This window comes from Asterias rubens, chromosome 22 (genome assembly GCF_902459465.1).
Source record: "Asterias rubens chromosome 22, eAstRub1.3, whole genome shotgun sequence".
Classification (NCBI taxonomy): Eukaryota; Metazoa; Echinodermata; class Asteroidea; order Forcipulatida; family Asteriidae; genus Asterias; species Asterias rubens.
This window is the reverse complement of record NC_047083.1, coordinates 7,599,875-7,613,550: the sequence shown is the minus strand read 5'-3', so window position 1 is coordinate 7,613,550 and position 13,676 is coordinate 7,599,875. Positions and strand designations below refer to the sequence as shown.

The window sequence follows — 13,676 nt, the reverse complement described above, 5'->3', positions numbered from 1 at the left end:
AATTACCATTCAAATACCTGCCCTTCAACATGGCGTCTGTGAGCTAGGCGTGTACGTGTGCGTGCACGTGCGTGTTCCATAGAAATCAATAGGTAATGCTGCATGCTTCATTGCGCGTTTAGACACGCATACGGCCTGCTTTACAATATGGCCTCTTTCATAGAAACAAAGGTGTTATTCGATACGGTCTATTTTGAATTAGTATGCAAGCTTACGCGGGCGCTAAATCACGCATACACTCCTAAAATCAATGAGTGTGGCATGCAATGTGACCCCTTAGAAATTGAGCCTGAAGATCTGACATGAATTGAAAATTTACAAAGCAGAAAAGTTTTACCATTTTACCATTTAAAGGATTTGGGTACTTTTTCAAAATGTCCATAGATTTACATTAAACTTACAGGGTTTGAAGATAATGATAGTGGAAAGCTTCCCTTCAAATATTACTTACTGAGGTGCTGTAGTTTTTGAGAAATGAGTAAAACAATGTCATGAAAATACGTTTGTAAATGATTAAAATAGTTTTCGTCTCATGAGACGAAAATTCTTTTCATGACATTGTTTGACTCATTTTCCCAAAAGTACAGCACCTCAGCACGTAATATTTTAAGGGAAGCTTTCTACTATCATTATCTTCATTCTGTGTAAGTTTAGTGTAAATCTGTGGACATTGTGTTGCTTGTCCTACAAAAGTTACATAGACCCTTTAAAGGCAGTGGACACTATTGGTAATTACTCAAAATAATTATTATCATAAAACCTATCTTGATTACGAGTAATGGGGAGAGGTTGATGGTATAAAACATTGTGAGAAACAGCTCCCTCTGAAGTGACGTAGTTTTCGAGTTTCAACAAATTTGATTTCGAGACCCCCTAAATCAAGCATCTGAAAGCACACAACTTCGTGTGACCATGGTGCGACAAGTGTATTTTTTATTTCATTATTATCTTGCGACTTTGACGACCGATTGAGCTCAAATTTTCACAGGTTTGTTATTTTATGCATATGTTCAGATACACCAACTGTGAAGACTAGTCTCAGATTTTGAATTTGAGGTCTCGAAATCAAGCATCTAAAAGCACACAACTTCGTGTGACCATGGTGCGACAAGTGTATTTTTTATTTCATTATTATCTTGCAAATTTGACGACCGATTGAGCTCAAATTTTCACAGGTTTGTTATTTTATGCATATGTTCAGATACACCAACTGTGAAGACTAGTCTTTGACAATTACCAATAGTATCCAGTGTCTTTAAGCTTTCTAACAAAATCTGTCTTTATGAATACGAACTAAAGAGCAGTGACTCGGTTTTTAGCAAATAATAAAGGACCTTGCCTTCAGCTTGGTCTGTTATCACATGGCCATGACCAAGAAAAAAAAACCACTGCAGGATTTAAGATCAAAAATAAAACTCAGTTTAGTATCCTATACTTTAGTATTGTTATTGCTTTGCACATGACATAAAAAAACTGAGAGAAGAAGGTGAATAATAATAACAACAAAAACTAGACATGCGGTACCTTCTAGACTGGTGCCGATTTACAACTGGTGCCCTGTTCACTAGCATTTCAGTAATCTGTCAACCAAAATGGCCTGTATTTTTTACTTGCATGATAGAGGGCACTAGTCAAATATAGTGTAAAAAAGTGTTCCTCATTAAATGTGCAGAAGAAAATTCACAGCACATCTTCAACTTGTAGATCTTCGTAGGCAGGGGGCGGAGTTTCGTTCCCTTGCATCATGACCATGCCAGCAGCGGTGAAGCCAGCTCCGACGACCTCCAGGTACGTCGGCGGGACCTCGTCCCCGACATCATCCTCGTCCTTATCCGAGGTGCTGATTGGCTGAGGGATCTGCACGCCATTGTTCAAGTTGTACGAGACCAGTAAATTTGTCCGGGCGGGGCAGCGATGTGGCGGGAGGTGATGGCAGAAGTTTGAGTGCTGCGTTAGGCGGTAGGGCGTGGTCACCGTGTCGATCTCGCCGTTGGCGTCAATGACGTCGCCCATTCGGCGGGAGCGGCTCCGCCTTCGGCGACGCCCGCTGTGATGATGATGGTGGTGGTGAAGGTGGTGTGGATGACCGACTGCAGCAAAATAGCGTTGCTGCATACGCCGTACACGACGAACGTAAACAAATATTGTGATGGCCATGAAGGTCATGAGCATAGCACATGAAACGATGAGTATATCGATGAGGTTGGGGGAGGTTTCTACTGGACGGAGGGGTGTGGCAGGTGGCTGTGTTATATCTGTAATTAGATATAGAAAAATTTATTTCAAAATATAGATGACTTAAATATGGATGATTTATAATGTGTGTTCCTTCAATCAAATGGCATGGATCTGTCTGTGTGAGTGAGTTACTTTAAGGAACACGTTGCCTTGGATCAGACGAGTTGGTCAATAAAAAGCATTTGTAACCGTTTGTTATAAAATGCATATGGATAGAAAGATCTTTTAAAAGTAGAATACATGTACAATGATCCACACAAATTTGTCTCGAAATTGCGTGGTTTTCCTTTTACTCTGCGAACTAATACGATTGGCCATTTATGGGAGTCAAACACTTGACTCCCATAAATGGCCGACCGTGTTAGTCGACGAGGTAAAAGGAAAACCGTGCAATTTCGAGGCGTGTTTGTGTGGATCAATGTATTATCTTTTAACAACACCTTTCTACCCATCTGCATTTTATAACAAATGCTTACAAACGTTTTTCAAAGACCAACTTGACCGATCCAAGGCAACGTGTTCCTTTAATGTTCAACCAAATGTTGGCAATCTCCCTATTTTATCAAAGTCTTTGTTTGGGGTGCCAGTTAGAAGCCATACCACCTGTAACTACCTTGTAGCCAGGGATCACAACCAAATTACGATACCACATAGGAAGCAGCAGTACAGACATCACTTTAAGTCAGTTGATGGAATGTAAAGTGTCTTCACCAATGACACAAGTGCCACAATCAGGACTCAAACCTAATGTCTACTGATCAGAAACACCAGAGTCCAGTGCTCTTCTTAACTGCTCTACCACAACACGCCATGGAAACTCATTCCTAATTCAACATAAGTTTCAACTAGAAATCCACGAGTTGTCAAGAGTAAAAAACAAAACAAAACATTCTCACAGAAACTTATCCTAAGATTAGGAAACTCATTCCTAATTCAACATAAGTTTCAACTAGAAATTCACCAGTTGTCAAGAGTAAAAAACAAAACAAAACATCCTCGCAGAAACTTATCCTAAGATTAGGAAACTCATTCCTTATTCAGCATAAGTTTCAAATAGAAATACATCAGTTGTCCAAGAGCAACAAAGAAAACAAAACATTCTTGCAGAAACTTATCCTAAAATTTAATTTTGCTTTAGTGTGCTATCAGACTCTCTCAGTCTGTTCATGTTTTTCCACCTTCTTATGGTACACTTAGTTACCTGTTCATGTTTGTTGTGTCGTCATTTAGCCTTTGAGGAGGACTTTGCAAGGGTCAAAACATCAGGCCATTAACTATTTTGTTTGCATTAAAGACACTGGACACTATTGGTAACTGTCAAAGACTAGCCTTCACAGTTGGTGTATCTCAAAATATGCATAAAATAACAAACCCGTGAAAATTTGAGCTCAAACGAAGTTGTGTGCGTTTAGATGGTTGATTTCGAGACCTCAAGTTCTAAATCTGAGGTCTCAAAATCAAATTTGTGTAAAATTACTTCTTTCTTCATTACTTCAGAGGGAGCCGTTTCTCACAATGTTTTATACTATCACATCACTCTCCCCATTACTCATTAACAAGTAGGTTTTTATGCTGACAAATATTTTGAGAAATTACCAATAGTATCCACTGCCTTTAACTATTTTTTGCATTAATACCATAGGTCCTTTGGTTGGTACGCAGTTTGCAACAGCTATTCCTATTCTCTGATTTGGGGTAAGTTTCAGCTACATTTTCTTTATACATAGTGAAAATTAGTTCATTCTGGATTGCACAGCTCAACATTCGACATAACATGAGCCAATAACTTCAGCTGTTGACACTCGATGAAAGTTTGAAAATCTGTTGCTTGCGTGATCTGGAGATGTTTTTGTCGGAGTAAAATGCACAATTTTTAGACGAGCGCTCTACTATGTCAAAATATTCCCCCATGCCTGACCCAAAAACAGCTGTGAGCGCTAGCTTCCTTCTCAGTTACCAACTTGGATTTCTGGATCACTATTCCTCTATCCCTAAAGTCACTTCCTGGTCCCAATTTCATAAAGCTGTTTACCGGTAATCAAATGTTTGTGCTTACCGTATTTCACCATGATTTCTCAAGTAAGCAAAAAACTTCTAGGCCTGCATGCGCGTTCACCATGGTTTGCATGGGTACGTCACTCATGTGCTTACTGCAGGTTAGCCAGCATTTTCCCTTGCTTACTTGTAGCACCTTGTTAACCCTTATAAGGTGCTAGCTAATTGTGTCTCAAAATTCATCACAGCAATAACCTATCCTTCTATAGTTTGTGTATACTCAGCGCCTTGAGTACCTTGTTTGGTAGATACGTTCGCTACGTAAGACTTTGATATTATTACTGTAAACAGCTTCATGAAATAGAAATTCTGCTAATGGACACTCCATAAACACAAAACCCAAGGTAGAAAATTTTGCTTGCAAAAATTGTTAGGAAAAATTGAGTGGGACACTACAGGCCTCTATGCTTTGTTTTTGAAAGGGCAAGGGCACCGAGGCATTTTCTCTTTGGTAAAGGGCACCCTATAGGGAAGTTGTAAACTTCTACTGTATCATTGCAAGGGCACCAAGGCATTGGGGCAATCGCCTTTGTTGCCTCCATGAAGTCACAACAATGTGAACTTACTGTAATCTTGGCTGGTAACCTGTTTCTGTTAAGCAATTCTTTTCTGTGCTTAGCACGTTTTCGTGCCTACAGGTTTCATGAAATTTGGCCCTGTTGATCCCAGTGACATGTTGGCCATACAAGTGTGTGGAGGAAAACATTTCCACATCATTCACCGCGTCAGCTGTATTTCTGGTGCCATGTTCACACATTTTGCCAAAAAGGAAGCTGTATGTGATTTGTGAATGGGATTCAAATCTCTTTTTTTTTTTTTTTCTTTTTTATAATTGGAGTTTGTGACAGTCAGCATTGCGCCACACCACCTTGTAAACCAAACATAGTGCTATGTAAAAGGAGTAGGTCTTAGACATGTCATTCTTCAAAAACATAGCTCCACAATACCTTGAATAAAAATACTGAATGTTGAAGCGCCTTGAGCGTTACGGAGTGACTGAGTGACCGATGTACACGAGCGATATACACGTACGGAGCCATGTATTATTATTATTAGGTGTATTTAATGAAATGGCTTGGATTTAAGATTTTGACTGATGTACTTTTTATAAACTTAACCCTCCTACTGTTTTTACCCATTTAACATCATCCAGTTTTGAATACATTTAAAAGCAACACACAGTCAACCCTCCTAATGTCTGACTGTTTGACCATTCAAAATCATCAACATGGTTTTGATTTAGACAGCTATACGTTATGCCAACCTACAGGTAAGCATAATCTTGTTTTGCTTAGCTAGTTTTTGTGCTTAAAGACACTGGACACTATTGGTATTATTGTCACAGACCAGTCTTCTCACTTGGTGTATGCACAAAATAACAAACCTGTGAAAATTTGAACTCAATTGGTCGTCGAAGTTGCAAGATAATAATGGAAGAAAAAACACCCTTGTCACACGAAGTTGTGTGCTTTCAGATGATTGATTTCAGGACCTCAAAATCTAAGTCTCAAAATCAAATTCATGGAAAATTACTTCTTTCTTGAAAACTATGCTACTTCAGAGGGAGCCATTTCTCAAAATGTTTTATACCATCAACAGCTCTCCATTGCTTGTAACCAAGTAAGCTTTAATGCTAATAATTTCTTTGAGTAATTACCAATAGTGTCCAGTGCCTTTAACTTTACCACTTTTGAATGATAGATACACTACGTCAGCCAGCAATGATATCTTGTGGTGAATGCAAAAACAACACAAAGTCAACCCTCTTACTGTTTGACCCTTCAACATCACCAACATGGTTTTGATTGACAGATACACTACATGTATGCCAGCCTGCAGGTAAGCATAATCATGTTGTGCTTAGCTAGGTCATGGCCCATGTGTAATTCCAGGCCTACTGAAATTGTTCAGTGTCAATGTCAGCTTGACAACGGCCTACATACGCACAAACCCAACTTGTGAAAAAGCTAAGCTTGGGCGATATCACGATATTATCGCATATCGCGATATTAATTTGGAAACGATTGCGATATCTGATCGATTTGGTTTTAATCGAAATATCGATATATCGCGATATATCGCGATATACCTCTCCTATGCTATGACTGTCTCTTCTACAACTTTCACTTGGAGTTTGAAGACTGATGATGTCAAATTTAATTAATCGCGATTATATCGAATATCGCGATATATTGCCGGCGATATATCGTGAATAAAATAAGGCGATATATCGTGAATAAAATAAATCGATATCGCCCAAGCTTAGAAAAAATCACAGCTTCAATGTTTCTGGGAATAACAGCAAACATTCTTAATTGAATTACTGGTTTTCTTCGCTCGATGGTGCGAACATAGAACACCTGCTGGTTATCTATTCAGGACTCGTCTTAGATTTACCAATTTTGTCTTCAAGACGATGTGTCAGATGACGATAAGCTCTCAAGATGCTCAGTTATCTTAGTCTTTGTCATCTACGGCAAGTGTTTCAACTTAAAGGATTTGGGGCACTTTTTGTACACACAACACAAACGTCCACAGATTTACACTTAGGTCACATGGTTTTAATGATGGTAGAAAGCTTCCCTTAAAATATTACTTGCTGAGGCGCTGTAGTTTGCGAGAAGTGAGTAACACGAAAAAATGTTTTAGCATGTACAAAAGATTTATGCGACTCTCCTGAAAATATTTTGAATTTATACCATAGGTCCTTATTATGGACCGATCCGGCCTGTCAATCAAACTGTGCGCGTTCACCCAGTTTGACCAATCACAGCAATGATTGTGGTCGGGCAAACTCGGTCATGCGTGCGCGTATATTTGGCACGGGCAGCAGAATCGTGCAGAATGTCATTGGGAGTGCTCGTACACGTGTCTTGCTCACACCAGACACCAGACAAATGGAACTTAACAGACAATAGCCCTGGTTCTTGCCAATGAGGCCTGCAATAATCAGACTCTGACAGTAAATAAGGGAATCAATGTGGGGTGAAGAGGTTTTCAACTAGTGGTTTAAACCCGCCGAGGCCTGGTCCTTGATAGTTTTACCTTATAAGGAGATTGCTGTGCACGTCGCGCATATCGCGTGATGTGGCACACTGTTACAGCCGTTGCTCTCGACCAATAGGAATAAAGAAAATGTCTTATAAGCACAGGTGCAAGCTCGCGTGTCACGCCCATGTTTCAACACTTTTTATTGGTGTTATATCATCTGTTCAAACACCCCCACGTGATGCCCTCTCGACCAATCAGAATGGATAAACTGTCTTAGGTATTTATGATAGAGCATCAAGACCTATGACCTTCGATCCATGACCCTCCATAATACCATCTCAATACTACATAGTATGAGCTCTGGACTGTAGAGGGCGCTGTCCAACTATATTGGTGTGTGTGACACTACAATACATTCTGTCACAAAATCAATTTAAAGTTTCTCGCTCTCTCTCTCTCTCTCTCAAAAACCATTCAATTAACCAAAAGAGAAAATAGTGAAAAATCATTCACAACTTTCATCTTGATTGACATAACTGAGATCAGCTGGGATTGCATTTATTTTCAGGTTTTCAGATACAGTTTTCTTGTTTGGTGTTGTTTATCCTTACCAATCATGTTTAATACCTTCAAAGGGAGAAGCACACTTCTACCCATCGACGAATCCATTACATGTGTATGTCCCCACTCTATTCACAATTAGATGCGCTAACCAGCCAGACAACTCATTGTGTAGCTTGTAGTATGCAACCAAAATGCCATGCTTTGTTGGCAAGGTACAGACAGGCAAGCCTGATACAGAGATTGCCTTGGTGCCCTTCAAATGCTCAAGTAGAAATTTACAATGCCTTCATAGGGTGCCCTTTACCATGTTTACTGTTGGAGAAAATGCCTTGGTGCCTTTGCCCTTTCAAAAGCAAGGCCTCCCGATACTTCATGTAGGCAACTGAGGCTTGCTTCTCTAGTGCGAGATGTACATCATCATAACAAAATTCAGTTACAACCATAGAGCTATATATATTGACTAGAGCGCTAACTTGCTCCGCGTTTTGAAGCCACCCTGAGCGCAGACATGTTTGATGTGTTGCGTGACTACGGAACGATTTTAATTTTAAGAGAACACACATTGCCGCGATTTGTTTTTAATTCGGCATGTGCGCTTTCGTACGCGACTGCCCATTCGCGCACGTCCGCGCTACGAAAACCGTATGTTCGACTTGATTGATGTACTAAAAAAAGTATACGCGCCTTTTAAACATGACGCACATGGCACTCGCAGTTTTGTACGCTCATCAGCAGATTGTGCGTTCACATTTGCTGCATTTTTTGCTTCTATGACACATTGAAAAGAACAAACGCACTATCATGCAAATAGCCGTACAATTGCCGTACAAAATTTCAAGCTTTTGTATTGGTTTGTACATAAACATGGATGCGCCCACACGGCTTCAAAACCTTAGTGCGTGTATAACGGGGTGTTAGCGCTCTAGTCAATATATATAGCTCTATGGTTACAACATTTATGAACTGAATCAACGATTTATAATAAGTCATCGGAACCTACCGTTTTCGCAGTTATGTTCATCTTCACCGTTGCTACAATCTCTAATTCTATCACATTGTCTCTCCTTAGGTACGCAGGCTCCTTTTCCACAGTCAAACTCCCACATAGCACACGCCAACGTCGGTATCACAGAACCTAGTAAGATAATGGACAGTTACAATATCATTACTAGTCCCACAAAAGCCTGTTTCACACAAGATCTCTAAACGATGCATTGGAATCGCATCCGTGTAATAAAATCGCAAATTGAAATGAATCTGTGTGATGAAATCACCACGGACCCACATTATGATCAAACTGGATCAAGACCTCCCCCAAAAATCGCATCCCTGTTTAGAATCACCGAGATCACTTGTGTGAAATGACACAAGGCATTACGATCAAGCAGTACATGCCATTACCCGGTTGAGAAAGGCTGTTTGTTTATTTGAGGCATCCATCAAAATGGCGTCAACGGCACAACTGTTGCTGTTGCAAATTATTTCAAGTTGCTTTCCTGAAGGTGTTCATGTTATGACCAAGAAGCATCCGATCACGAAAGCCTTCAATTTGGCTTTTCTACTTGCTGTTTTCGACAAAATTCTCTCAGACACTTTCATCTTTGGAGTCTTGTTATTTCAAATATCAAATTATAAATCACAACAAGGAAAACTGAATGGGTAAATTAAAAAAAACGAATAAAACTAACTTTAAAAAACCTGTTCACTTACTGCAGTCTTTCTCATCACTCCCATCCACACAGTCCTTTGTGCCGTCACAGACGAATCTCTCTGGAACACAATGGCCACTGTAACATCGGAACTCCTGAACGCTACAGGGGGCTGTTATCGGAGGTGAGTCTGCAAAACCTGGAGATTAAATATTTTAAAAATTGTACTTAAGAAGTTATTATATTTTAAAAGAGAGAGAGCTGACTATGAGCGAACATTTGCTTGCAGTATATAGACCTTATTGTCAATCCCACTGGCTAATTTTGCTGAATGGCCGAAAGGGGCACTGCATGCCCCGTTGTCCTTCCCACCGTGCCCATGGCTATTTAGCAAAATCAACTTTTTCACAGCTGCTTTTCATACCAGCACACTGTAAGTGTTCATATTATTTATTATTTATTATTATTATCTGACTGGTGGGCTTAATTAAAAAAAAAGGAGTTTGGGATTTTTACTGTCTTAGATACATGTGCTTGATAAATTAATATTGTGAGGACAAGAGTGTGCATCAGAATAATCACTCTAATGGAGAAATCTTGTGAAGGACAGACTCCCCCAGCCTCGCTACCATGGGCAGCGCGTCGTACCGATACCTCTCGTCACTAACCCCTGGGAGGGGTACAAAAAACAATGCTGATTGGCCCAGGAAATTGTACACATTAGATGTCAAGTGCTTGCACGCATAGATTTAAGATATTTGTATGTTGATCCCGCCCGCGTTTTTTATGACACGAACATGTTTTTAAAAAACAAAAACACTCTTTAAGACGAAATACATGCGTGCGCGCGTAGAAAATATTGAATAATGAATATGTACGCTCATTAATGGCTCATTTAAATGTGCTAGCATATAGCACATTTCAATTGGCCAATTCCAGGGGTTATGATCGAGCAAGGCATGCTGGGGAAAAAATGGCGCGGTGAGATCGATCACCCCTGGGAACGAGGTTGAGACTCCCCATAATGTAGTAAAAACAAAAACCAATGTTTCCACTCTCTTCATGCAGGGAGTCTAGGTTCTTTTGTTTAAAACTGCATTTCCCAGTCCAGTCCAAATACTAAAGACGAGCAGAGTTTTCAGAGTAGGCCCTATTCTGTTCGAAACATCCAAGACCAAACTGGCTCTTTTCCGAGCTAAGGCCGTGTCCGAAACGGCGACTTCGGCTACAGCTACGGCTAGATCGCGCGCGTCTGCTATTCTTCAACACTGGTAGACGCGCTGATCTAGACGTAGCTGTAGCCGAAGTCGTCGTTTCGGACACGGCCTAACACTCCCTCAAAATAGATCACATGGTTGTACCCACAAGTTTTGCTTCTAATTATATTTTATTCGTCGCGAGACTAAAGCCCGGTTCATACTTCCTGCGAATGCGATACAAATTTTGATGTCACAGCCCCGTTTTCGCTGCAAATGTTACGCAGGAGTTTAGCACAGTTCAACTGATGGGAATTATTCGTTGCTAATTTGTGACATCAAAGATCGTTATCACATTCTTATTCACAGGGGCCAATTTCATAGAGCTGCTTAAGCACAAAAATTGCTTAAGCACAAAAATAGCTCGCTTCTTTTACACATGTTACTGGCCAAAATTTCATTCCATATACATTGATTGTGACTGGTATTTAGCTGTTGTTTACTTAGCATAACAATTGAGTGGAGTCTTAGCAGGTAATCTAATTTTACTAAGCAATGATTTTTTTGCTTAAGCAAAATTTTGTGCTTAAGCAGCTCTATGAAATAGGGCCCTGCTCTTATTCCAAGATGTGATGGACCTGGCTTTATTCTTCAAACCATGCAAAGCTTAAAACTATACTCCACAGTACAAATAAGCTTGGGTTAAATTTATTTTATTTACAATATATCGCCGACAATATATCGCGATATTCTATATAATCGCGATTAATCAAATTTGACATCATCAGTCTTCAAACTCCCAGTGAAAGTTGTAGAAGAGACAGTCATAGCATAAGAGAGGTGTTCTAATGACCTGTTCTTCTGGTTTTACTCCAAACCTATGGGGTGCAAGATGTCTCAGCTAGGAAATACATCGCGATATTGCGATACTTAGTCAATATCGTGATATATCATGATATATCGCGATATATCAAAATCGTTTCCAAATTATTATCGCGATATTCCATAACATCATGGTATCGCCCAAGCTTAAGTACAAATGTTGAGCAGCAAGGCCGCTGGTGTGGTTTTCTTGCAATGTGAGCCACGACTTTACCTTTAAACAACTGGCAATGTTTGCCTCTCCAGAACACATCACACAGGCAAACGTAGTGGTCCATGAAGGCTTGGCATGTCCCTCCGTTACTGCATGGGTTGCTACTGCATGGTACGGCTGCAACAAAGTACATACATGGTTACAACAATAACAAATTTTATTTGCTATGAAGAAAAGCTAGGAGCCTTTAGAAAAAATGATGGTGGAGACCAAGCCAAGATTTTGTAAAAGTTTTACAAAACCAAGCCAAGGTTTTGTAAAGGTTTTTACAAAACCTTGGCTTGGTCTCCACTCTCATTTTTGTCTTTCTCCCTTTCTACGTTAATCTTCATGCTGTCATGATTGTCGCACTGAAAGTCGCACTGCCAAACACTGGGAGAACCCCTTTTCTTCAGATAAGTGTAGTGTTCGATGAGGTATTTAAAGGCAGTGGACACTGTTGGTAATTACTCAAAATAATTATTACCATAAAACCTTTCGTGATTACGAGTAATGGGGAGAGGTTGATAGTATATAACATTTTGAGAAACAGCTCCCTCTGAAGTGACTTAGTTTTTGAGAAAAAAGTAATTTTCGCCGAATTTGATTTTGAGACCTCAGATTTAGAACTTGAGGTCGCGAAATCAGGCATCTGAAAGCACACAACTTCGTTTGACCATGCATGGTGCGACAAGGGTTTTTTTTTCTTTCATTTATATCTGCCAACTTCGACAACCGATTGAGCTCAAATTTTCACAGGCTTGTTATTTTATGCATATCTTGAGATACACCAACTGCGAAGACTAGTGTCCAGTGTCTTTGACAGGCGTTGATAGTTTTTATAACAACACACTAGACCTAAAGCTTTACATACGGAGAGCCCGAAGGACAAAGTAATGATTAATTAAGTGTCTTGCTTAAGGACAGTGTCATGACTGGGACTCGAACTTACACTTTGCTGATCAGATAAAGCCAAGCTTGAGCAAATAAATCCAGGAAGTCTTGTTATTTTTTTAAATAATGCACTCACCATAAAAACACAACAGGAATTGTGCTTTTTTTTATACATAACACAGAACATTGCTCATTGGCAGTAATTTACGGCAACAAATACAAGACCTAATTCAACAGGATGAGAAAGTCTCGTCAAAGTGAAGAACATTTCAGCAATAACAATAACTGGACACTTTTTTTTTTTACAAAGGTTAGTTAGGAACTTTTATTCTGATCTTCCTGCTAAGTGCAAGTCGTTTTTAATTACCATGAAATATAATTGCCAATTGGTGTTGATTGATGTCCACATAAAAAAAAAATGAAGGCCGGCCACATCAGCCAGAGTCAGACAATTGAGGTACAAAGTGACTTGGGTACGAAATGACTTGGGTACGAAGTGACTTGGGTACGAAGTGACCGACATCAGACTAAAAAAGTATACGTACATACATCATGTACAGTCAATAGGTCTAGTTCAATAGTTGCAGTTCAAAGAAAAGCTGCAGACATTGCAAGATTTTGCAGCACGAAAATGTTACAATTTGATGACTAAATACGACATTTTAACCTTAATTATAAAAACTACAATGACAACAACATTATACTACATGATTTCGAAAATAATTACCTGCATCACTAGGGAGGAAGAGGACGAAAAAGGACAAACCATACGCCACATTGAGCGGCCAGTCTGTTCCGAACGCCGCCATTTTGTCCCTACAGCTCACAGAAAAAAAAATTGTTGATAAAAAAACTCGCCCCAAGCGAAAGTAAATGGCCCTCTCGTGGTGAAACTAGTAATAATAAACAAAATTCTGGAGGCGTTTTTTTTTTCTCCCTTTATTTTTGAAGTTTGGCCCTTCCCTTGTGGTTTATTTTTTTGAAGTTCAGGACTGTAGCATTGTGAAATATTGT

The 13,676-nt window shown here is 39.6% G+C and overlaps 1 protein-coding gene across 1 annotated transcript; it reads right to left on the bottom strand.

Annotated features, from left to right (window-relative positions):
* Positions 1-1,190: 1,190 nt before the first annotated feature.
* Positions 1,191-13,471, bottom strand: LOC117305255 (low-density lipoprotein receptor class A domain-containing protein 3-like). Its single transcript, XM_033790085.1, has 5 exons — positions 13,390-13,471; positions 11,790-11,906; positions 9,559-9,696; positions 8,849-8,983; positions 1,191-2,255 (listed from the first exon to the last, which is right to left on the bottom strand). The coding sequence occupies exons 1-5, from the start codon at positions 13,469-13,471 to the stop codon at positions 1,681-1,683; spliced, it is 1,047 nt and encodes a 348-aa protein (XP_033645976.1). The 3' UTR covers positions 1,191-1,680.
* Positions 13,472-13,676: the final 205 nt, after the last annotated feature.